Here is a 27455-nt window from a genome sequence, read left to right on the forward strand (position 1 = left end):
CATAGGCTTAATGCATGTGCGGCTCCCTAAATTTGTTTTTTATTTTTTTTTATTTTGACATCTCAATTAAGTGTTGTTCCTATTGAACTTATAAATTCGTCATCAAGGGTGTCTATCAAACATAATTCGACTTATATAGTATTCCATCTTCAATGTAGAAACATGCTAATATATATTCTAATTTAATTATGTTATCCAACAGAAGAGTAGAACCAGCAGATTCTGACACATCCATGACCTAAAGAATAACTTACAACATGTCTAAAATATTACTCAATCTTCATTTCCTCAATTTATTTTCTACTTCTAATAAAAATTAGATTTAGGGAGTTTGATAGACATACTTGATGACGAGTTTAGGGGTTCAATAGGAACGACACTTAGTTGAGGTGCCAAAATGAAAAAAATGACAAGTTTAGGGAGCCGCATATGCATTAAGCCTTTTTTATATTTATGCTTACATGCGAGTAGTTAGTTGATACTCATTTCAAATCCCGAACTCCACTTGTATGAGCTTGCTTACATTGCCGGTCTTAACCCCGGCAAGATAAAATAGCGTGTTGTGGAAGAGTGACAGCCAATAGAAAATTTGTCAATTCATGATAAATCTCCTTAAAATCCTGAATCTATATATCTTCTACTAAAATTCTGTAATATGAGACTTGGAGTTTGAACGATAAAGATTATTCCTGATGTAATCAGATCAGGTAATTGAATTAGGATAATTTTGTTACCAAGAACAAGTTAAAATGTCTTCTAAGAAACATTTCAGGAAAGAGATATACTTTCCTATGCTATAAATTACTGAGAAAAGTGACCATGTAGAGTTTCCATAACAGCAAATTGCATGTTTTCTGAAGGTTTCCAGTGACGTTTCCGCTGATTAACGAACCAATTGTTAATCTGCTTTGGATCTAAACCTGTTAATTCAGCTAGACATACTTTGTCTACTTCCTGCAATTCAGCAAGTTCAAAAACAGTTATATTCACATTTTCTTTTGTTGATAGAATAATAAATGTTTACATCTAAAATTGAAAAAGAAAAAAGTTTAATTCCACTTTCGAGTTCATTACTTAAACACTGTACTGCTTTCGAGTTCATTACTAGTTCATTACTTAAACACTGTACTGCTTTCGAGTTCATTACTTAAACTGTGAATAAAGTCATATTTCTTTCTTTTGTACCGAAAAAGTTATTTATATTTTGTTATTTCATTCAAAATATCGCTCAAAATGGAAAGTGAAATATCCGGACACTTATTAAGACGAGACCTGGTTCTTTAAGCTAAGAAATAGAAAGCACTAAGAATGTGCTTGGTATGGAGTAAAATATTTTCCAGAAAAAGTTTTTCACTTTTTTCATATTTGTTTGGTCAAAATATTTTAGACAATGGAGTATTTTTTTCTAAGAAAACAAGTTTTGTTAAAAATCAGAAAAATGACTTTCCTAGGGAAAATAGAGAACAAGTTCCATAAATGACCTTTATATTGATAATCTATCGCTCAAGTTGGAAAGTGAAATATCCGGACACTTATTAAGACAGACCTGGTTCTTTAAGCTAAGAAATAGAAAGCACTAAGAATGTGCTTGGTATGGAGTAATATTTTCCAGAAAAAGTTTTTCACTCTTTTCATATTTGTTTGGTCAAAATATTTTAGACAATGGAGTATTTTTTTCTAAGAAAACAAGTTTTGTTAAAAATTAGAAAAATGACTTTTTTAGTGAAAGTAGAGAATAAGTTCCATAAATGACCTTTATATTGATAATCTAACACCCCCCCTCCACCCCCAACCCGCTCCCCTCAACACCTCATTCCTCTTCACTCACATAGTATTTTTCTTAATTATTAAAAAAAATAAAAATCAAGATAATATTTTCTGCTGCTTATCAAACACCAGAAATTATACAACAAAACCATTTCATTTTAGAAAAATGTTTCAATACATATACACCCTAATCCAGCTTATTGCAAAAAAACTTCTTATCTTTCTATTAAAAAAAAATGGACAATATTTTCTGCTACTTATCAAACATCAGAAATTATACAACAAAATCATTTCATTTTAGAAAAATGTTTTCAATACATACACCCCATAATCCAGCTTATTGCACACCAAAAAAACCTCTTATCTGACCCAATACCCGATCCGTAAAACAAATCATAATAAAAAGAATTCAATTTGCAAAATAAATGAAATGGTTACCGTAGGATAAGGCCAATTGTAGTGAGTAGTCCACCAGTTTAGCAATATCTCCCTTGCTTCTTTTGGGAGTTTTTCCTTCTTATTCTTCTTGCAATATTCTTGCTTTAGACTACTTATTATATATCCACTGTACTTGCTCATTAACTTGTCCTTTATTTCACTCCTCCAGCACATTTCATCACTAGTACTCTTGTTCTGATCATTATTAGCCTCTCCACCACCACCACCAATTGTATAACCATCCTCCGCTTCCGCTCCTTCTTCTTTCAAAATAAATTAAAGTACCCAACAGAAAAGAAAAGAAATGAAAAAAAAAACAGTTAAAATTAGATTTCCTAATATATGGGCTATAACATGCACTGGGAATTAAAAAACTAACGGCTAATGACTACTATTAGGAAAATGGTCAAATTTGCTCATCTACTATTTGAAATTGAATACTTTCACTCTTCGTTGGACTTTTGGTCTAATCTTACCCATTGTTAGAAGGAAAAAAAAATCTTGTTTTTGTCTTACGCCCTAGCGGAGCTTTAATATGTGAATAACCAAAAGCTGAGGTACATGTGGAGTCCACTCATTTCATATCGGAGCTTTGTAAAACCTATAAAAAAATTAAAATTGGTTACGATCTTTGTTACTAAAACATTGCTTTGGTCGTAACTAACAAAAATTTGTGGTAATCTGTTGTCAAATACAACAACAACAACAACAACAACAACAACAACCCAGTGAAATCCCACATCGTGGGGTCTGGGGAGGGTAGAGTGTACGCAGACCTTACTCCTACCAAGGTAGGACGGTTGTTTCCAAAAGACCCTCGGCTCAATAAAAGCATAAAAGCATAAAAAGAAGTCAGATAAGGTTAAGAGATTCGAATAAGAGATTAGAGATTCAAAGCGATATGGAAATGAAATAATGCAAGCGGCACAGGAAATAACAGATAATAGCAGAAATCGGAGCAGATAACACAGGATAATCAAAGCACATGAAATAACAGATAATAGCATAATAGCATAAATCGGAGCACAAGAAACTATATTGCAATAGTGCGACTACTAATAAGAACGGATAACGAGACTATCTACTAGCCTTCTACCCTAATTTGGGTCCTCCAAACCCTCCTATCTAAGGTCATGTCCTCGGTAAGTTGTAGTTGCGCCATGTCGTGCCTAATTACCTCTCCCCAATACTTCTTCGGCCTACCCCTACCTCGTCTGAAACCATCCATGGCCAACCTCTCACACCTTCGCACTGGGGCATCTGTGTCTCTCCTCTTCACATGCCCAAACCATCTCAATCTCGCTTTCTCGCATCTTGTCTTCCACCGAGGCCACCCTCACCTTATCCCGAATATCCTCATTCCTAATCCTGTCACTCCTGGTGTGGCCACACATCCATCTCAACATTCTCATCTCGGAAACTTTCATCTTTTGAACGTGAGAGATCTTAACTGGCCAACACTCCGCCCCATACAACATAGTCGGTCTAACCACCACTTTGTAGAACTTGACCTTAAGTTTTGGTGGCACCTTCTTGTCACATAGCACTCCGGAAGCAAGCTTCCATTTCATCCACCCTGCCCCAATACGATGTGTGACATCATCGTCAATCTCCCCGCTGCCTTGCATAATAGACCCAAGGTACTTGAAACTACTTTTCTTCTGGATGGCCTAGGTACCAAGCCTTACTTCCAAGTCAGCCTCCTGAGGTGCTTCACTGAACTTACACTCCAAGTACTCTGTCTTGGTCCTACTCAGCTTAAACCCTTTAGACTCCAGAGTATGTCTCCAACACTCCAGCTTAGCGTTAACTCCACTACGAGTCTCGTCAATCAGGACTATGTCGTCCGCGAAAAGCATACACCATGGCACCTCACCTTGAATTTGCCGTGTCAATCCATCCATCACCAAGGCAAATAAAAACGGACTAAGAGCTGATCCTTGATGCAACCCCATCACAACTGGAAAGTGCTCTGAGTCTCCTCCTACTGTCCTCACCCTGGTTTTGGCTCCCTCATACATGTCCTTGATCACCCTAATGTACGCCACAGGTACACTTTTAGCCTCCAAGCATTTCCATAGGATCTGTCTTGGAACTTTGTCATAAGCCTTTTCTAGGTCGATGAATACCATGTGTAAGTCTCTCTTCCTCTCCCTATACTGCTCCACCAACCTTCTCATAAGATGGATGGCTTCTGTAGTTGAACGTCCCGGCATGAATCCAAACTGGTTTTCTGAAATAGACACACCTCTCCTCAGCCTCATCTCCACCACACTTTTATAGTATGGCTTAACAGCTTGATACCTTTATAGTTGTTGTAACTCTGGATATCTCCCTTATTCTTGTATAGAGGGATGATTACACTCGCCCTCCATTCTTCGGGCATCAATGCCGTCTTAAAGATGACATTAAACAACCTAGTCAGCTACTCCAAACCTGCCGGGCCCGGGCTCTTCCAGAATTCCCCCGGAATCTCATCAGGTCCGGTCGCTCTTCCCCTGCGCATCCTACGAACAACACCCTTAACCTCGTCAACCTTAATACTCCTGCAATAGCCAAAATCTTGACGCCTTCCTGTATGTTCTAAATCACCACACAATGTCTCTGTCCCCTTCTTCATTCAAGAGTTTGAAGAAGTATGACTGCCATCTCCGTCTAATGAGAGTCTCCTTTAGCAATACTTTGCCATGCTCGTCCTTGATGCATTTTACTTGATCCACATCACGTGCCTTTCTCTCCCTGGCCTTGGCTAGCCTAAACAATTTCTGGTCCCCTCTTTTCTCTTCTAGTTCAGCATACATGCGTTCAAAAGCTGCCGTTTTTGCCGTCGAAACCGCCAACTTCGCCTCCTTCCTCGCCATCTTATAGAGTTATGTATTCGTCCACTTCTCCACCTCATCCGTGCTTTCTATCAACTTCGCATACGCTACCTTGTTTGCTTCCACCTTTCCTTGAACTTCTCCATTCCACCACCAGTCCCCTCGATGCTGACCACGACTACCTGTCGAGACTCCCAACACTTCCCTTGCTACCACCCTAATGCAACTAGCCGTCTTATCCCACATACTGGTCGCATCCCCACTACTATCCCAGGCCCCCATATCCTTCAATTTCGCTCCCATCTCCAGGGCACTAATAGTGGTCAAACTCCCCCATCTGATCCTAGGTCGGTCCTCCACGACCCTCTTCTTCCTCGTCATCTTGATCGCTAAATCCATCACCAAGAGCTTATGTCGGGTTGTAAGATACTCGCTCGGAATGACCTTACAATCCTTACACAGACCTTTATCATCCTTCCTAAGGAGTAAAAAGTCTATTTGAGTCTTAGCCACCGAACTACGGAAGGTTACCAAGTGTTCCTCCTTCTTTGGAAAACTCGAATTGGCTATCACCAACCCAAAAGCTCTTGCAAAATCCAAAAGTGAGACTCCTTCTCCATTCCTGTCCCCGAAGCCAAAGCCTCCATGCACATCATCATAACCTCCCGAAATAGGTCCGATGTGTCCATTGAAATCACCTCTCACGAATAGCTTCTCAGTAGGCGGTATGCCTCCCACTAATTCGTCCAAATCCTCCCAAAAACGCCTCTTCTCCTCGTCCCCTAAGCCCGCTTGCGGCGCATATGCACTAATAATGTTCAAAGTGAGTCCTTCAACGACCACCTTAATCGACATCATCCTATCAGTGACTCTCCTAACCTCTACCACCTGATCCCTTAATTCACTATCTACTAAAATGCCCACCCCATTTCTATACTTCGACCTACCAGAGAACCACAGCTTATACCCATCTGCCTCCTTAGCTTTAGGACCTACCCATTTGGTCTCTTGGATACAAGCTATATTAATCTTCCTCTTCTTAAGAATCTTAACTAGCTCTATGGACTTCCCCGTTAACGTTCCAATGTTCCAAGATCCTACTCTCAACCTAGACGCTCCTTTAACCCACTTACCCCTCCTAACCCTCGCCCCCGTCCCCGAACGAGAACATGACCCTAGTCTACCATCACTAAGCAAAGCAACGAAAATGAGTATGAACTAATAAACTATTCAAAAGTCTAAAGTTAGCAAAAAAAAAATGTAACTACAAGTGTATGGACAAATAATGAATATGGCAACCGAAGGTACCAACTCCGGTTGAAATGAACCTGATCGCCGCCGGAAAACACTGTTCAACGTCAGAGTTACTGTACACTGTTCACTGCCGGAATTATTCTCACAGAGACCTGAAACAGGAGCAGAGAAGAGGGGGAACAAGAAAAGAAAAAGAAAAAAGAAAGAAAAAAAAAGGAGAGAAAGAGAGGGCTGGCCGGAAAATGGTGCCGGAAAAAGTCTCCGGCGATGACGTAGCTGTGTTCTGGCAGTGCCAGGAGCAGCTAAAAAAGGGGAAAAGGAGAAGAGAAGAAGAAGAGGAGAAGAGAAGAGGAGAAGAAGAAAAGGAAAGAGAGAAAAAGTAGATCTGGCCGGAAAAGTGGCCGGCGTTACCTGGTCGCCGGAGTTACCTGGGCAGTGGTGCGGTCTGGTCGCCTGACGGGGTGGCGGGTGGGGTGGGAGGAGGGAGGAGGGAGGAGATGTTACCGTTGGAGAGTTGGATCAGAGGAGAGAGAAAACAGAATATGATTAGAATTTGTCCGTTGCTAATTCCTTTTTTAAAAAATAAATAAAATGAAATTACTAGGTCAAAGACAAGACTTGTTATTAACGACTATGCTATAAGTATGCCAAAATTTTAAAGGATGATAAATTAAAATGTCTTCAAGTTTAAACAAGTACATGTATGATTTTGGACTTCTTTTTTCCTTGACTCTACGACCACTTGGGTTTGTAACTGCGTCAAATCAATCAAAGACATTCATTATGAGTACAAAGAAGAATGAAGATTATATGGTATAAGGACAAAGACACGTGAACTCGTGACAAAGGCGTAGGGTTCGTTATGTTGTTTCAGAGTCAGAGAATCATATAGCTTTTAAAAAAAAAAAAATTAAGCTATCACCATTAGGTTGTGGAACTAAGATGTGGATGTATACTGTGAAAATCGGATATGAGTCAAACCGGAGGAACGAGGAATCGAAGGGAGAAGAGGACGAGAGCATACACGAAGATTTTAGTTTTGAACCGGAGGAACGCTTGGACTGGAGCTAAGCAGAGGCGTTATTTGGTACGGTTTCTCCGTCGCTGGATCGGTCGAGGTCGTTGGTCTGATTATCCGTGGTCATAGGTCCGGTAAAGTCGTTGCGCGTGAGCCATGCTTCGGTAGCATCCTGCCATGGTCAACCACTAGTACGGCCAACCTAATCCCACCAAATTCGTTCAGAGTTGTCCTTGTTATTATTTTTTAATGACTTATGTTGTACAAGGCCCATAGAGGCAGCATTATAAATAAAGCAGATCCCCCTCCTTGGGAGGGGTTGGCTTCTTCACTTTCAAGGACATTTGTAATAGAAAATTTATACAATCTCTCTCTAAGTATCTGATTCGGCCAAGACCCGTTGTTTTTCATTTTTATCGCATTTCTTCCATCTAGTATTTCATATCGCTTATAAACGTTTACATCCACAACAAATCATTATTATTAATCGCTTTATTACAAAACATTCATACGTTTGCTCTCTCTCTCTATCAAATATACATCGAGATCCAAACACATATCTTATACCTATTTACAAATTTTATTTATTACCCGATTTCAGGGAAAACAGTTTGGCGCCTACCGTGGGGCTAGGATAATAGCGATCTTTGGTCTTGATTTCTATCATATTCATCAAAATAAAAAACATCTCCTGCCCGTCTCGGCGAAAACAGACTAAATGGCCGACATCGAACAATCCGGCATGTCAACAACACCGAGATTGTGGCGGAAAATGAAGGCAGCGGACTACGGGGATTGCCAAACCCCGCTGACTCAAACCTCGTCGATTCGAGGAAGGGACTTAACAGGCAAAATACTGTGGACCAGGAGAATGCCGCCCTGGCCACTGATCCTCTAAATACTCACAATTCCGATACGTTGTCTCGGACTCAGGGCCGGAGAGAACCGGACGCACCAAACGACAATGTTAACTTTCGTTTAATTTTCGAAATGTTACAGGAACAAAGAGCGGCAATCGCTGAGCAGGGGATCGCAATTGCCCGGCTGCAGAGCGGAAAAGGTGAAGCAAAGCCGGAAAGGGCAAAGGGTATCCAATTGGCCCTTAAGATCGTCTATCTCTTTCTGGGCACGAATGAAGGCTTCGTTGGCGAGCACCACACTCTTCAAAATAAAGCAAGTTTAAAGTTAACGGCAAAATTGAACGAAGCAAGGTTAGGGTTATCAGCAAAGTTATACAAAGACGGGCAAGAATCTTACCTGGTTGGCTGCGTGCATACTCTCGTTTATAAGGCACTACCAAGAGACCCCGGTTATCTTCCACTTGTCCGAATCCAAAACAAGAGGCCTCAGATAGCTGGCCATACCCACCGGGCGGGAAAGAAAACTGCAGTCTTCGGGGACAGTAACCACATCCAATCTTGTTCTCCTAGGCTCCACGCTTGGGGCTGGAAAGATACGCACCAAGCCATCCCTGGTCCCAGATTCGGAGGTCCGGCTGGCTGACCTCGTGGCCCAAGGGATCGTAAGATGTTCGAATCCTGCGGCTTCGCCGGTAGCGGGAGGAGTGCCCGAGAACATATCCTCAAATTAGTCAGGCCTTGGAACCGGAGTCGAAGAACTTGGAACAATATTAGTATCCTCAACAAAACTCTGGGGCCCTATGGTAGCAGCAGGCTCGTGCTTGGGCGCCGGATGTATATCAATGGGGACTTCAACTTCGGGGACCGGCTCAGTCCTTTGGCCTGTTCCAGCAGCGGCCGCCTCCCCGGGCCTTGTTGTCCTTTGAAGAGGAATCTCTTCAGAGGAAGTTTCACCTGAAATGTTGATGAAATCAATCGACCTTAAAGGAGCTGGAGAAAGGATTTCTTCCGCACCTGTGTGAGTAGCCGGAACTAAAAGTACTTCACCAGCGGGAGGAAAAGGTGCAATGGCGACAGACTCCTCCGGGATCGGGGCCCCTAAAGTTTCAGCACCGACTCTCCGAACTATGATGTCGGGATCTGTTTCGTCCCGTAAGGTCCGAGTGACGCTTCTCGCCCTTTTCTTCTTCGACTGTTGCCCTTTATTCGTGGGTCTTTTCCTCTTAGCAGCAGCAAGGGCTCGAGATGCACCTGCTGAATCAAATTCAGGTGCTAACGTTGTAGGTTTGGTTTCTGACCTCGGCCTGGGATCCACCGAGCCTTTAGGCAAACCTGAAAAGTAAAGATATAATGAGTACGGATGGTAGAGGACGTAATGAATATGGGCAGAAATAAAGTACTATCGTGGTTCTGGGAAACCTAGCGGTCGCGTGATAGGTGGGACCACGTCTGGTTGTCATGGTCATACTGGCTGAGGAGGGATGTGACCCATTCGTTCAGATTACGAACGACCGGAGGCATGTACCCATTGGCTAACAAAAATAAGGAAAACAGTGAGAAAGTGAGGTAGGCATTTGACGAAAGTGCAAAAGCAATCACTTGAAAGTTCGGATCTTACGCTTGTTGTTCCATTTCTCCAGGAAGGGCAAGTGACTGGCCGGACTAATGTCCTCGGTCTTCACCCGGACGTATCGCTCCAGCCAACCCCTATCTATGTCTTCATCCATTTTTTAGAACAAGGGGTTCCGGTTACGCTTGGCCAATTTTATTACGCCACCCTGGAACAGCCTCGGGGAGTATAGGCATATCAGATGGGACAGCGTGAACTCCTTCTCGGTGTTGTTGGCCAACAACCGAAGACACGCTACGACCCTCCAACAATCGGACCGATCTGAGCCAACGTCAAGCCATAAGTCCGGCACATGTCGAGAATGACCGGATCCTCTGGGGGGTCGAGCTTGAGAGTGAAAGGATATGTGTACACGCACGGAAATCCTTCCCGATGGTTAGTAACAGATTTATCTGGTCCAGTGGTGAAAACCCGTAGTCGGCCCAGACTATGTCGAGCCTCTCCTTAGTAATAGATGAAGGGTATCACCTCACATCCAATCCCCTATCGGCCACCGAGGAAGGTTTTTCAACCTCGGGATCCTTGTTGAAGTTAGGCTTGGAAGGTATAATATCCGAGGCAGTGGGCTCAAAAGCGCTTCTTGTTTTGACCGGAGATGCAGGCTCAGTCCTCGGAGATGAACCCGATGGAACATCGTGGGAAGTGGTTTTTGACATTTTGGAAAATAAGAAATGACGAGGATTCAGTAGAAAAGCTCAAGAAGATTGAGAGAACTAGTGATTCGAGAAGTGGCAAAGTGCAAACCAACACTTAAACAAGAACGATTAGCAGGAATGATGACAAATTTGCCCCTTTTCACGTAGTATATGCAACAAGTCAGCGACGGATTGGCCGTAGAAGACAGCTAGATATAGTGATGAAGAGGAAATGCAATGAAGAGTGAAAAATGAAGAAGAGATGGATAGTGAAAGTGTTGGAGTAAAGGGGAAAGGAGCCTTATATAGGCATTGGGCTGTGACAGATATGGTTCCCAAGCCAACCGAGGGATGCCACGTGCCCCCCGTAATTAATGAGAAATGACTCAAAGCGACGTACGTGCGGCGGTTGTCAGAACCGGCCATTCGGGATAAGACACGTGGCCGATAAAGGGGGAGCGTGACGCAACCGTTCCCGCCAAAATGAGAAGATAACGATGAAGCCAATTGAGTCACCGTTTCATGATTCATCCACTTCCCATTACTCTGATAGATCATTGGTCCAGAAAGTGTGGGGACTATTTATATATGGCGAAAACCGGATATGAGTCAAACCGGAGGAACGAGTAACCGAAACACAATTACGTTCTACCATTACGTTGCTTATTTTCAGCCTGAGGATATAACAACAAACACAGTCAATTCTTTCTTGAGCGCTAGTATTAGCATTATTCCAAGCTCTAGGAAAAGTCAATTTATCTAACAAAATTCTCCAGTAGATGAAGGACATTTTAAAAGAAATTGCTCTATGCCAAATTTCATTGATATAAGTGTCAATATTTCTGTGTTTTCTGATCAGTTCCCAGGCAAACCATTTGAATAATTACCATCCTCTATGAGGTTCCAAACTGCATAATCCCCATTGTCATCACTTCTAATTCCAATAGATATAATGTACAGAGCTACCTGATCTGGTAGTGTTCTATACAATTTCTAAGCATTCCACCTATAGTCCGCCATGAAATCCTGCACTTTGGCTCTGTAGTTGATTCTACTGATGTAGTTTTGAGAAAAACGAGCAATTAGGCCAATCTTTGTCCAATTGGCCCACCAGAAACTACAAGTAACTGAATTTGTGTGTCACTGTATATATTTCTCACTTGGCTCTGGCCCAACGAAAATGTTTCCAAGCTTGGGAATTACCAAATTGCCATTTCTTATACACAGAGTGTATTCTGGGGCAGTACTTTGCAATGAGAAAATCAATCCATATGGCTTTTTGGTTCTGAATTGCCATAATCTTTTGACAGCTAGAGTATTAGCAATATCACTCACACTTATTATGCCAATCTCAATTTCATTTTAGGGTAACATAATTTCTCCCAAGCACTCCAATGATACTTGTTCTTTCCACTGACAACACCCAGAAAAAAAATTGACAATGTGCTTCTCCATAAGCTCCAAAGTACCTTTAGGAGTGTTAATAGTAGACAAAATATATATGGGCAAAGATTGTACGCCAACCCCAGTTTCATTTTTAGGGTAACATAATTTCTCCGAAGCACTCTAATGATAACACCCCACTGACAACACCCCAGAAAAAATTGACAATGTATTTCTCCATGAGCTCCAAAGTACCTTTAGGAGTGTTAATAGTAGAAAAAATATGTATAGGCAAAGATTGTATGACACTTTTAATCAAAACTTGTCTACCACCACAAGATAACATTTTACCTTGCCAGGCATTAAGTCTCTTAACAACATTTGAAACCATGTAGTCAAAGTAGGAGATTATTTTTCTACCTATGTAAATGGGACAACCAAGATATGTGAAAGGAAATTTTTTCAATAAAACCAGTACAATTCCTTACTATGTTAATTCTGTAAGCACGAGTTTTGAGGCTAGTAAGAAAGATGTTTTTATCTTTGTTTACCATTTGGCCAGAAACCTTCTCATACCTTATAATTTGCCTTATGATCAGTTTAATAGAAATGAAATTACCACTACTAAAAATAACTATATCATCAGCATAAGCAAGGTGAGTAATTTGAGGACCATTTCTATGCATAGAGAATGGAATAAAGTTTGGATTATTCAACAGATTATTTAAGGATCTTGACAGAACCTCAGCAGTAATGATAAAAAGTGAAGGGGATAATGGATCTTGACCTTTGGAAGATTTGAAAAAACCATGTCTAGTTCCATTAGTTATGATGGGGTACGAAACATTAGAGATGCTTCTCAATATAAGGTTGATCCAATCATCGTTGAAACCAAATTTAGTTAAAACTTTAATAAGAAAGGACCAAGAAAGCCTATCATAGGCTTTGGCCATATCCAATTTCAAAACAACGTTGCCACCTTTGTTTTGTTTAGAAATCCCCTGAATTATCTCTTGGGTGAGCATAATATTATCAGTTATCATCCTTCTAGAGATAATGTTATATCCCGTATTTTTGAACGTCGAATTATTTGTAAGCTGAGGTGGGGCCCACACGTCAAGATATTTTTTTGGAACATGTGACAAGTTATATGAATCACATATGTAAAGTTAAACACAATTCACGAAGGACCCTTGGGCCAAATCAAAGTGGAAGCCCTCCAAACGAGTATTTTTAAGAAAACGTTTTCGGGTGACCTGACTTTGAGGGGAAAACACGGTATTATAAGTTTGGAATTTGGAAAAATACCAAGAAATAGAAGTTGTAGATAATCGAATTAGCTTTCCAACCATAGGTCGTGGGTTCCCAGGTGTCGTCGGTGCAAGGAGATATGGACGTTTTAAGGTCGAAAGGTCAGGGCTAGGCCCAACTCGGGACCAACCGGGTTAGGCCCAAAAAAAAAAAAAGAGAAAATTTAGGCCCAATAGGGGCCATCCGGCCATGGTCCATAAAAAGGACCCAAGCCCAAGTGAATATTCCATGTGATGAATTAATAAAAGGACCATTTAATCATCATAATTCATAGAACTTTCAAGAGAAGTTGAGAAAGGAGAAAAACAAGAACAAGAACACCACAAAAAAATGGCCATTCGGCCAAGCTCCAAAAATTTTGACCCTTTGAAATCTTCTCTCAAAAATTATTTTCTTGTGGTATTCCTACTAATTCAAGGGTCCTCTACAACTTGGTGTAGTTATTTTGGAAGATAGGGAGCTTGTTTCACCAATTTAACAACTTAGTCAAGTGAAGAAGTTGGGAGAAAAAGGTAAGAATTAATTCCTTTTTATTATGTTATGAAAGTTTGTTTATGTTGTAGTATGTAGAAATGAGTAGAATTTATGAAAATATGAAAGTTTGCAAAGTGGGTGTGTATATATATATATATATAGCCATGGGTATGCATGTGTGTAGAAGGATGAACCAATTTTATTTGTTATGTTAATTGTGTTGTTGAAGCCTTGTAATGGAAATGGAAGGAAATGGTTCAAGTTGGTATGGAAAATTATTGAAAATGATTATAGGAAATTATGTGATTTTAATGTAGTTTTTATGTAATTATGGAAGTGAAGTTCTAAATGTGAATTATTATGTTAGTTGGTGGATTTGGAGGGATGTAAGTCCATATTAGCATGAAAGGTTGGTTGTTAAGTTGTTATGGGAAGTTTTGTGATTTTATGGTAGATTTATGTAATTATGAAAATGAAATTGTTAAGGTGCAAATTATGATTATTGTTAATGAAATTGGAGGATGAAAATGTGTTATGGATATTTATGTCGAAGATTAGAGGTTTCGGATGAATTATGGAATTGATGGAATTGTTGAATATTGGATAAATGGCTTGGAATATTCTTGGCTTATGTTTGAATGATCTTAAATTAGTGTATGAATGTGGAAATGTTGATATTGATTTGAAAGTGCAAAGTTGAATTGGAAATTGTTGCACTATTTGGAAAAGAAGACAATTTATGATAGAATGCGTTTCTAATCGATTGTTGATGATTATTGGTATTGTTGTTGGTATGGTTGTTGATATTTGAGCCGAGTTAAATCTCGGGGATGTTGTATATATAGGGGAGATGCTGCCCAAATTTCTGTAGACAAGAATTGGGTAAGATTGAATTCTTAAAACCTTATGATTAATATTTGGTAAATATGACCAATTGTAGATTTTGGACGAAACGAGATTTGAATTTGGAGAAGCATAAGGAGCGCATAAGGTATGTAAAGCTTTACCTATTCTTCTTTTGGCATGTCCTAGGTATGATAGGCTTGGATACGAGCCTTGGAGACGACTCTACTCTTAGAAATCCGCACCTAAATTTGCCCCTTTTTCATTCAGTAGAATTGAATTGAATATGTTATGAAAATTTGGAAAAAAATTGCCTAAACATCTAGAACTTGCACAAATAGGACCCGACTACTTTAAAACTCTCATAAGTGATGTTATGAAGTGTAACATACGTAAATTATGTACGCCACCTCATTTGATCCTAGGTGGGCCCACTATTCCCGGATTTTTCTGATTTGTTCCGTTTGACTTATTTTGAAGTGGAATTCAAAGGAAACTCTTGGCTACTTTTCTAACTACTATACGACAGTTGTTTTGAAGTATTTCGTAAGTCCCACAACGTATTTTGAAACATGAAAACGATTTCAGAAAACTTATTTTGACATAAACCATTGTGACATCCGTAAGGTATACGCTATGATTACCGTCTAGTTTCTTTATATGGTTTGTCATCTGAATTATGCTATTGAGTCTCCGTAAATGTGTTATATTTTATATTGCATTAGTTTCTCACTACTCCATTCGTGGATGCCTCAATGTTTCCTTCACTGAGCCCGGGCCAGGATATGTTATCACGCGTATTCCACTGCATTGTTCGCCGTGACTCGATGTGAGGGGGCAGGTATACATGTACATGGGTTGTGGAGTATGATGTGCCATGTACACACATTCTGATATATGATGATATGATATGATATGACCATCTGATATGTTTGATATGTGCACATTCTGATATGATATGATATGTTACGGAGCTATTCCCTACTCTGGAGTATGCTGTGTTGTGGCGCCAGTGACGGGGTGGCGACCACGTTCTGTTCACCGTGTCCCATAATGGGGCCGGATATGGCATATGTTCTGACATGCATTACCTATGTTTTATGAGTAAGCATTTTTGATACTCCGGTTACTATACTTATTTTCTGTATCCTCTGTTCAGATTATGATTCTGTTTATTGCGCCTTATGCTTTACATACTCCGTACATATTCCGTACTGACCTCCTTTCTTCGGGGGCTGCGTTTTCATGCCGCGCAGGTACACCCTGATGATGCGAAGTTATTATAGAGGATGTTCCAGCAGAGTTGGCAAGCTCCATTTGTTCCTGGGGTGCCACCGAGTCAGAGTTTGTATGTGTGCTTCTTCTGGATTGGTGCTAGAGACTTTGCAGACAGAGTCGTGGGTATAGTATGTCAGTTGTGTATGCGGCTTCATCAGCCGATATGTCATTCTGTATTATAAATTTTGTACGACCATAGATTCTGTTTGATTTGGAAAGCATCGGACAAGCATATTTTGAGAGTTTATTATATATTTTATTTTTATTTGATTTAAAAAGTCTACCAAGATTATGTGTGTCCCAAAGGTATGTGGGTTCGCTCGGCTTCGGATGTGGAGTCGGGTTCCCAGCACACCCTAGTGGAATTGGGGTGTGACAGATAAAGTCACTTTGGTTTTCATAGACAAGATTAGGTAGCAGAACATTAAGTTTAATACCAAGAATTTTGGAGTTAATTTTATTGGTAAAGTTACTTAAACTAATAAGTCTTAACTCAATAAAACTAGTAGGAGTATCAATTTTGGGGATTAAAGTAAGACAGGCATGAGTATAACATTTTGTAAGATGTTTTCCATGAAAGAAATCATGAACAAATGCAATTATATCATATTTAATAATATGCCAACAGAATTGGAAGAATTTACCATTATAGCCATCTGGTCCTAGGGCACTATCCATAGTCATGCTGAAAACTGCTTGTTTAATATCCCTCTTCATCAGGGATTTTTGTCAACATTTCATTATCTTTATTAGTTATGATCTGAGGGATGTAGTTGATGATGCTACCATCTTTATTAGGAATATTCAAGTTGAATTGTTTTTGAAGTGTTTGACAGTAGTTTTGGCAACTTTCTCATCTTTTTGATCCCATCGTCCTCTATGATTCTTGATTATATGGATCTGCAACCTTTTTCTCCTATTTCTTAATACACTATGAAAGCACTTTGTATTCTTGTCACCATAAACCATTGGAGCTGAGTTTTTTGTCTCATCATTAAGTCTTGAAGATTCAACCATCTCACATATTTAACATAGCCTGTATTCAGCTCTTGCCTTCCTTGATCAGTATTATTCATCATATCCAGTTCTTCTAATAGTTCAGCCATAGCTTCCCAGTTTTTGACATTCTCATTGAATCTTTAATGTCTTGTCTAGACCACAAATTAAGAGCCCTGCTGAGTTTTTTGAGCTTGGTTTGAAGTCTCCACATAAGTTTGCCACTAGTTTCCCCATTCCAGTAGTCTTGAATAGTTTGTAAGACACCAGGAAGAGTAACCCAAAAATTGAGGAATTTGAAGTATTTGAAATGGCCATGTTAAGTATTATGACATTCTAGGAGTAAAGGCCTGTGATCAGAGCCAGATCTAGAGAGATGCTTAACCACATCGCTCTGAAAGAGTTTTGCCCAATCATCATTTCCTAAAATTCTGTCAAGTCTCATCCATATTCTTTTTCTAGGAATCCAATAGTTACACCATGTAAATTTAGGACCAATGTAACTAATATCATTCACTCTATAAGAGTTCATACAGTTAATAAAATCCAATCTCTTAGAGGCTCTACGAGGAATATCTCTAAGCTTCTCATTTGAATCCATAATGGCATTGAAGTCACCTCCTATATATCATGGTCCATCAATGTTGGTGTTCATGTCACAAATGCTTTCCCAAAGATCCATTCTTTCTTTAGGGGTACATTTTGCATAAATAACAATAACAAAGATACTTTATCAATAGGGTTATCCTTGAGATTGAGGGTAATTTGTTGATTAGTATTGGCAATGATCTCTGTATGATCAAATTTATTCCAAAAATACCAAATTTGTCCATTTGAGTTGGCTTTGCAGTGATGAAAATCAAAATACCTCTTGTAGCTAGTAATCTTGCTCACATCCATAAATGGTTCATAGATTGCTACAAATGCCACTCTATTGATGTTAACTAGAATTCTTAATCTGAGAAATAATTTCTTGGACCTCACCCCCCCTAATATTCTAAAAGATTGCACTAATCATGGATGGATAGGGGAGAGAGACTGTCTTAGACCTCTGTCTTTTCTTTTTTGAGAAGCAGTATGCTTAACTTTGGTAATTCTACCCCTCATGTCAATAGAAAAATCCTTTCTTTGACTCTGATCAGTGTCTTGTTGTTCATTTTTGTAGTTTTCAGAATATGTGGAATCAATGGACAAAGCATGTGCTCTTCCAAACTTCAAAACTTCCTTTCTTCCTTCATTCCTATTTTATTTCTGTGTTGACTATCATTCACTTTTATCTTGTCATTGTTCATCTTGGACTCTTTAGATAATTCTTCTACCTGCTGATTCTTATCGTTACTCTCAGTCAGGTTTTGGTTCTCATGGTTGATGTGCCGCGGATTTGTAGCACATTCGACGCCTTTTTACTATGAATTTTGGTTGTTTTCAAGTAAGTCTGGGTCTTGTTAATATGTTTTTGTTGTATTTTAGGAAAACAATGGCCCAAAAGCAAAAATAAAGAACAAAGGAAAAATTGGCCAAAAATGAAGAATCGACGTTCCGGCGATCAGCCGATGGACCGTCCTTCAAAGCGTCGATAAGCTCGATTTTCCAGTGATGGCTTTAGTTGAAGACGACAAAGGACAAAGTCTATTGTTTGTGTCGTCAATCAAGATCCGTCAACAAGAAGAGAGAAAGACGGAATACTCGACGGAGCGTCGAACTAGTCGACGACACCGTCGAGTGGATCACATTGCTGAAGATATAAAAGACGAAGGAATCGACGGATCATCGAACGATCGACGGTCCGTCGATCTTGCTATCAGGGGAAATTTTGTCAGTCGTTGCTGTGCGTTTTTGGAGCCTATTTAAAGAACATTTTAAGTTATTTTTGGCACCCGGATTTTATTGTGCACGTGAACAAAGTTCCATTGGTGGGTGAGCATTGATTACTCCACTTTTGGAGCTTAGTGAAGACAATAAGATTCCATTTCCATCATCTTTATCAGTCTTTTGAGACCATTATGTGTGAGTAGTTTCTTTAATCAAAGTTGTGGACCCAAATGATGGGTGTTATTTAATGAGTGTCTAGCATTGTATGTGTATATATATATATATATATATATATATAATGGGTTGTGATGTGTTTTATTATTTCTCATATTCATTATTAGTTAGTGGTTGCAAACACTTGCTTATGCACAAACCCTAGTTTATTTGGAAAGATGAACTAGGGTGTGAGTTGAAATAATATAACAAGGACTCGGGGCGCTAACCCTCGTTTAATGAACTCACTTAGAGATAAGATGAGTTCTACTTAGCATATTTAATCGGTCTTACTTGCAACTTTTCTACATTTGGGAAAATTATGAAAAGAAATACTTTCTAACTATTGAAAAATATTAGGAAGTGCATTAGAAATTAAGTACATACAAAGCCCCGACCCATTAGAAATATATCATATTGATACCCATAACATAACATCTAATCTCAGTGGGGAGACAACTTCGGTTCTTTTAATCCAAACAAATTCCAAATACTTCAAAATAGCGACTACAATCCAATCCTCTCCTCTACACTATTCAGAATAAAATTAAAGTTTCTAGAGATTAGTTACATAAATAATTAGTACATTTTTCTCTCCATATTCCCTATGGGATTCAATCACAACCTTGTTTGGGTTATTATATTCGACAACGTCCGCTTACACCACTAATAGATATAATTTGAGCGTATCAATGGCTATCACAGTTTATTTCCACATACAAGTCAATTCCAGGATCATCTTTGATATCAGATGGAAGGCTAACACATTGCATTTCCCCTTCTTCCAATTCATTCTTCCCATCTTTGTCAACGATCTCATGCATGTTCTTGCTATTTTCCACATCTTTAGTATTGCAAACATGTGTGATATCTACGTGGATACCCCTAGCAATATTAATATCATTATCATTGTTTTGTTTATCATGCTAAAAAAGAATCTCTTCTTTTCTTTTTTCATCAGTATAATCCTTCCTTTGCAGTTCATCTGTCCCTTTTCCCCCTCCTGACCATCTTTCCTTTGTTCGTCAACTTGCTGATTATGGAGAATTGACTTTCTTCTTTTTTTCCTTTTAGGAATCTCTCCAAGGGCTACAGTATTAAAACAACCTTATTTTTTTTCTTAGTAATCTTCTTGGCAGCTTTTTTCTATTTTTATTCTTTGCGATTGAAGCTCTTGCTTGAAGTCTCTTTCTGTTCCCCTTCCTTACCATCCTCTACACCATTATTATGGATGTTTTTACCAGAATCATTATTAGAAATATGTTGTGGAGAAGTAGCATCTATCTCTTTGTTTTACTTCTCCTTAGATTGTTATCCACCTCATTCTCATGTTGTTCACTATCTTTCTCCCCATCTTTTTTGGATCCATCATCCTTAGTAGTCTTATCATTTTCTTTCTTCTGTTCCACTCTTCTACACTGTAATATAGAATGCCCCAAAATTTTGCAATGAACACAAAATTTAGGAGGATTTTCATATTCAACCTTTTTGAGTGAAACCTTTGAGAGGGCAAGATCTTCAAGCCCAACCCAAATAGCATTAATATGGGGTTTAGTAAGATCAACTTCAACCCTAACCTTAGCCATTTTAGGTCTAGTCCTGTAATCAGTGGCAGCATCCATTGATAGAGGAATACCTAGAGTTCTAACAATTTGCTTCAAGTAACACCAAGCATGACAATGGAAAGGTAATTCAGGAAGAAGAACCCAAACTGGTACGATTGGGGAATCTTAATCTGGTCTGAAGTCCGAATTCCATTTCTCAAGCCACATGACGTGGCCTTCAATCTCAATGGATCGTTTAAACCAAACATTTTCAAAGTCGTCTTTGTTGGTAAAAGCTAGGAAGACAGTGCGATAATTAAAGACTCCAATTCTAGGCGTACCTCTCACAGTGATTTTCTTTGCAAATTTCAACCTAATCTTCTCAATTTGTGGTCTCGATTTCATGAATTTACTGACGAGGGTAAATTTTCACTCTTCAGCCATGACCCCATTGAAATCTTTAGCTTTGAATATGACTGTCGATATTTCGTTATGGGAGGCGATTCGAGATTCCACAGATATCCACAAATCGACTCTTATTCGTAGTGTTCTGATCCGGAGAAGTAAGAATAGCATTTGCAAAGTTGATTTTTCTTGGAATTTCAGAATCCGATGAAGTCGTATCATTGAGATTGGGTGTTTTCTGTGAGAGATGCGCCGGTTTCGGTTGACCCGGCGTCCCCATGGGGCGGCGCGTCTCTCAGACTCGGAAATTACCATATGAAATGTATGAAGAGTTTTTTAGTTCAGAAGCGCCTTTTGGTAGATAAAATTGATTTTTGTATTGATTAGCTTGATGTAAACACTCAATATAGATAAACTATCCCCAAAGCTTATAGGTTGTATTGTACAAACATATGGTTGCATTAATCTAACATAACCTGAATTCTGCGCTATATCTCTGTACCTTTTTTCGTTTTTGTCTTTCATGTTTTCTTTTATTGCTCAACTTGAAGTACCTATGTGATCAGTTCATCTGTAGTTCTCAGATAAAGGAACCAAACAAGGTAAATGGCTAATTAATGAGCACTGCAGTTTTTTTTTCTTTCTTTTTTGGCTTATAAAATTGTTCTTAAATAAGTAATACACTTATAGTTTGTTTAGCCAAACTTCCCGGATAAAAAAAAGTGCTTGTTTTAGAGAGTTAAAGTATTTGACCAAACTTTTAAAAAAATAAATTTTTTAAGTAATAGCAAAAGTTATTTTTCAGAAGTTAATGAAAAATAGTTTTCCCCAAAAATATTTTTGAAATCTTGACCAAGCACAAATCTTGTTCTAATATTGTAGAGGTGTTTTTTAAATTGATTATCTAAACATAAACTGTTATCTTCAAAATACTTTTCCGTTAAAAACACTTATAACAAAACAATTTAAAAATAAACAGATTTTAAATTTTGACCAAACAGACTATTGTAAGCTATATTAATTTTTTGATTTAACAATCTACTAGGCCGACTAAGTTAGATGAAGTTCATACATGAAAAAAAGAACTGAAGTGGTAATATTAAACCTGTAAAGGCAGTGACATCGCCACACGGAGTGAAGGGTGTTTTGAGATAGAATTGCAGATTTGAAAACTACATAATAATTACTAGTATAAGTCATAATAATTGATCATTTAAAATATTTAAAAGATATAAAAGGATCGTGGTTAAAGAATAATTCGTTTGACTCATCGAAATTCAAAAAGTACCATATAAATTGGGACAGAAGAAGTATTAGTTTACTTAGCAAGCCCCAAATAACCCTAAAGGAATTCTTCTATGCATGGAATGCGGTCCCTTTTTTTTTTTTTTGAAATCCATCTTCTGAAACCTGGATCATAAGCTTTACACATCTGATCTGTTAATATTATAAATTTAAAAGTCATAATCTCTCAACTACTTATCTTCAACAATGCATTGAATAACAGCTTTTCTAGACTGTATGATGCTTAAATTATTCAGGAGACCACACCATTTGTATAACTATAACCATTATTCTTTTTGATTAACCGGCAACAAAAGCAAATAAAAACTAAAGGTATTGGAGATATTTATCTACTTCTGTGTGTACTAACTGAATATATTATACATACGGCCATCACTTTTATACTATTTAATTACTCCATATAAGTTATAAGGCCTTAAAGTAGAGCTTATCAGACAATGGTGAATCGAAGATTGAAACTATTGGATGTCTGAGGACGACAAGATTATGGAGATGTATTGGGACCTTAACTTTTCTTGTACTTGATTCGGCCACTATATCACATGCTGACTATAATTGACAAGTTAAGATTCCCTCTGCTATTCTTTCTACCCATTTAATATTAGGGTTCTCCATTTTAGGCAAGATCTTTTTAAAATAAAAATAAAAAATTATGTGCATTAATTAAGAGTTGTACACACACTCTATTCTTTTCAGACCTCACGATGTAAGATTTCATCGGATTGTTGTTATTGTAATTAGGAGCTGCGCACAACTCCTTCCAACCAAGATGACTTGTCCTCTCATATAAAAGTTTAAGCATGTACAAGACTTATTATTTTTATGAACCAAGTGAGAATATTTTTTATAAAAAGTATGTAACGATAAGACTCAGACACAAGATATATGTCTGCTCTCGGGAGTGGGCTACCCATTGAGAAAGGAGTTGAAGAATTCGTTGGAAAAAAATATGCCTTGTAATACGGTAAATATAATTTTCTCTTATATTTATAGACTCTTGAAATCCCTCGACATACAAGTAATTTCCAGTAGTTGCTAAAAGGGTGTTTAAAAACTACTTTAGGCTGTAGGTTCAAATCTCAAGTGCTGCATTCTTGTATTTATTTGAATTTCCTTATTAAAAATTAATGTCTTTGCCACTAGACATGGGCCGAGTGAGAGTGGTTGTTAGCGGTTTAGCAGAACTAATAATTTTAGCTCAAATCTCATATTTGTGTTTAAAAAAATTCATTTAATATATATAGATAATTTATTTAGAATTCAGTAAAAAAAATTGTGATGCAGAATCCATAAACTAAAGATTATAACTTCGCCTCTACCACTAGATATATCATTGAATAGTGTGATCATCTCATCAAAGAATTTAAATTGTTAGGGATCAAAACACACTTTTAATTTGTTAATTATATATCTATAACATGAGACGCAGATTTAAGAGAAAAAAATCTTTATTTAACTTTTGGAGGAGTCGGAACTTGGAAATTAACGGGAAGAAACTCAGACGAATCTACTGAAAAACATTGTAATTGCTTTCTCCAGACATGGAAGCACCTAGGAAATGTCAAGTCACTCAGAGCCCGTGAGATAGCAGATGTGTTTTTTTACCTCATTTTTGGAGATAAATTCAAGGAGCTATGAAGTGTCGATTGAACTAAAAAAGAGCTTCCTACATCCAGCAACTGTGCAAAGCACTCATAAGTTTGGACATTATATCTCATTCAAGGTCATCAACTTATTATATTTTCTTAATTTCTTGTACGATATTCAGAATGTTTGCTCTTTCGTTGTAAATGATTCACCTTCTGCATTTCACTTTTTTATTTTTTCTACGGTTCTTCCTTTTTTACTTGCACCATTATTATTAGAAACAACAACAGAGCCCGAGAACAAAAGTAATTAGAAGCATTTGAGCCATAACCAAATTAAAGTAAAATACTACTTTGTCTATTGTAATACTCGTGCTCCGTCTTAATTTATATGACACGGTTTCCTTTTTAGTTTGTCTAAAAAGAATGTCACATTTCTATATTTAAAAATAATTTAACTTTATGAGATGATTTATAACCACCCAAGTATCTAAGACTTATTTTGGACCACAAGTTTCAACAGTTTTCTTTTATTTCTTAAACTGCATGCCTAGTCAAATAGTGTCGTATAAATTGAGATGGAGAAAGTATTATTTTATGTGTTTTAATTTGACCTAAAGTTTTAAAAAGATGAAAAGAACTTTTGAATCTCGTGGTACCTTGAACTAAAGGTGCATAATAAATTAAAAATACTCTTTGAATCTTGTGGTATGACATTTCTCTGAGGAGGGATTGCAAAATGAGAATGTTGTAACGAAGAACTTAATAAATATATAGTGTTATAATAGTCTCATATCTGTTGTGACATGTAATTGGTCTTCTTAAGTAGTTTTGGATAATTCTCAAATTATGAGCAAGTTTTTGGTATTGGGTTGTGTTCAAGATTCATTTTTACATGATATCAAAATCAGACACATCCACTTCTTGATTTACCCGATGTTTGGTTCCATGATATATTGTCCTCGATTTGTAGAGGGTGTTTGATTAGTCCCACATTGGTTATGAATAAGGTTAATCCGTCCCCTTATATGGTTCTCGATAATCTCACTCTAAATCTTTTAGTTGAATTAGGCTCAAGGTCTATTTTTCTCAATAGAAAGAGTTGTTAGTTCCTTCTGAACCAAGCTAAAAAGAAAAGTATACAACACCGTAATGTTGTTTTTAACGGCTAATAGTTGTTATTATAGCGGATACAATGAGTGTTTAAAAAGCATTCATTTCATGTATCCTTCGTCCCAATTTATGTACTTTTTTTTTTCGAGAGTCAATTTAACTTATTTCTGAAGCAAAATTGGCTTGGATCAATTTAATATTTTAAAATTATGAATATTCAAAATTCAATAAGTTGCTATCGAAAAGTGTCACATAAATTGGATCAGAAATATAGTACCGGTTAGGTAGTAATTTGTCTGGCTAAAACACGAGCATTTGTGATGTTATTAACATGCCAACGAACTAAAAGCTATTGTAATTAACAGAGAGAGAGAGGGAGACAGACCTGAGATATTGCTTGTCGTGCAGAGATTGCTAAGTTGAGCTTGAATATCGTTAAGAAAAGTAGTTGCTTCATTTAAAAGCCTTTCCAGATTGGACTTGAACTTAGCTAACTCATCACAGTAAGTTCTCTGCGCAGTACATTACCATTAATCACTAAAGAAGATATTATAAGGACAAACACATACACACACATATATAGATGTAGCGCTCAATTTATCAATTATTGGTTTGTAAATTGTTAAACCGTTAAAGAACCCTTACGATATTGATTAAAGGGTTATCGGTCAATCGATTGTTATTTCTTATCAGTTCGATTATCGGTTTAACCGTTAAGACTTCACAAAAAAAAAAAAAATCAAGAGCTTCGACTACTATTGTAGTCAACCACGTAAAGTTTGACCTGGTATCAAAAGAGGAAAATAAAGATAAATTTCTAAATCAACTAGTCGAAGAAAGATAAATTCCTTAATCATCAACCATGTACATCGTCATTGGAATTATCTAGTGTATAGGAACTGTAGTATTAACAAAAAGACAATTTGCAGAAGAATATAGTACAAAAAAAAAATAGAATCAAAATTTAGAATCCACTGAAAATAAAAAAAGTAGCACTTTCAGTGGGAAAAAAAATAATCTCACATCAATACCATTAACATGTTTTGGTGATCTGAGAAAACAAGAAAAATGGTTATGAAGTGGAAATCAAGTGAACCCTAAATCTAGTTAAGTGACTTAATATATGGAAGGGTAAAATTATAATTAAATAAATGGTTATCGGGTTATCGGTTTACCCGTTAACAAAAATGGTCAAACCGTGACCCGACCCAATAAGTCAATAACCAAAGGGCACCACTCAATACCCGAACCAGTAATCCATTAACCCGAACCATTAACTCAATAACTCAATAATCGGTTCGGGTTATTGGTTTAACCGTTAATTTGCACAACCCTATATAGATCCCCAATCCCTAACCCCCAAATAATATAGAAAATATATATATTTAAAAAAAAAAAAAAAAAAAGAGGGAAGAGGAATTGAAGCTATTTACCATAAAATCATTTAACTCAGAATCGTCGCTGATCAGTCCATTTAAGGCAGTGCTGCTGCTGCTGCTTGATCTCCTATGAAGATCATTTTCTTGGACAATATTGTCAAACATTTTACCAATCTCAGGTGGTGCTCCTACCTGCAAATTATCATTATACCATAAAGATTAATTCCTGATGAAAAATGTCAAAGAAGAAGGGACAATATACAACTCCATATCTTATCCCCAAGGTCTTCGTTAGCCCTAACCCTACAAGGTGCACATCATATCATATAGTAGTAGTGGAAATTCAAAACCCTAAAAGCAAAGCTGAACTTTGCTCCTAGCTGGCTAGCAGTTTTCAAACAAAAACCAAAAAATGAGTAAAAACAGTTCCTTTTTTTGTCTATCTCTCTCTAGGCCTACTTGAAGAATTTTAACTTTGCCTGCCGTTAACATTTTTTTCTTTTGCCTGTTGTGTTAACTATTTATTAAGTTTAAAATCCTATAGAGAGACAGTATTACAGACTTTTCTTCCCTCTTTTTTTCCTCTGATAAAGGGGGAAGGTCTAGGGTGTAGTGAGACATCAATTTAATTTGCATGGGCTAGATTAAAAATATTTAAGTACTCACTTAAATTTGTGAGGTCTTGATTTCCTTTTCCTTTCTAAAATGAAAATTATTAATTTACCTCGTGACAGTCGATGTAAGTAAGAAGAAGCTTAGGAAACAAAGGATGAGAAGAGATCTTTGCTTGAATATCTTCTTGTAAATTAGAAGAAGTCTCAACTACTGAATTAGTAGCTGATCCATATCCCATGGGGACGGATCCATAATATGCCGCCTGCATATTATGATCATCCGAGTAACCAAATTTGAACATTTCCTCCATCAGTTAATCTTAATATGCTAACTACTATATATATGTGCTGTTAATTAGTACGTCGTTGTGATATCAACAAGGAGAAAAAGAGGCGGAAAGGGAGAGATGGAGCTAATGCTTAGTGGAGAGAGAAACTTGTGTCTATAAACAAATGAATTAGTACCTTAATAAAGTTTTGTTGCGCGCAGCGCCTGATGATCATGAAAAGGAAGTACTGTTGTTCTCGTTATTTTATTTTATTTTCGGATTTAACTGATATTTGCAGTCATCGTCAAAAAAATCTCAAATTCTTTTACACTCAGTATATTTGTACGAGATTACTAATTAATATTTATTAAGAAATTTAAATGTAATCATCTAAAACTTAAACTCTTTTTGTATTTTGCGCACTAATTTTATTTTATTTACCCCGTCAATGCATAAAACTTAAGTTTATATATATATATATTGTGCACTAATTAATTAATGGTAAACAA

At 37.6% G+C, this 27455-nt stretch overlaps 1 protein-coding gene across 1 annotated transcript; it reads right to left on the minus strand.

The window, feature by feature from the left end:
* Positions 1 to 670: 670 nt before the first annotated feature.
* LOC132632636 (homeobox protein knotted-1-like 6) lies at positions 671 to 27199 on the minus strand. The gene is made up of 6 exons (XM_060348635.1): positions 26788 to 27199; positions 26118 to 26255; positions 25070 to 25196; positions 19940 to 19945; positions 2206 to 2468; positions 671 to 954 (listed from the first exon to the last, which is right to left on the minus strand). The coding sequence occupies exons 1-6, from the start codon at positions 26986 to 26988 to the stop codon at positions 802 to 804; spliced, it is 888 nt and encodes a 295-aa protein (XP_060204618.1). The 5' UTR covers positions 26989 to 27199; the 3' UTR covers positions 671 to 801.
* Positions 27200 to 27455: the final 256 nt, after the last annotated feature.

This window comes from Lycium barbarum, chromosome 3 (assembly GCF_019175385.1).
Source record: "Lycium barbarum isolate Lr01 chromosome 3, ASM1917538v2, whole genome shotgun sequence".
NCBI lineage: Eukaryota > Viridiplantae > Streptophyta > Magnoliopsida > Solanales > Solanaceae > Lycium > Lycium barbarum.

Bases quoted from the DNA above. Each gene is read 5' to 3' on its own strand.
- LOC132632636 (XM_060348635.1), bottom strand. From the start codon at position 26,988: ATGGAGGAAATGTTCAAATTTGGTTACTCGGATGATCATAATATGCAG. The intron at 26,256-26,787 runs GTAAATTAATAA...GATAATTTGCAG, and splicing joins CTTACATCGACTGTCACGAG to GTAGGAGCACCACCTGAGAT. The intron at 25,197-26,117 runs GTAAATAGCTTC...TGTACTGCGCAG, and splicing joins CTGAGTTAAATGATTTTATG to AGAACTTACTGTGATGAGTT.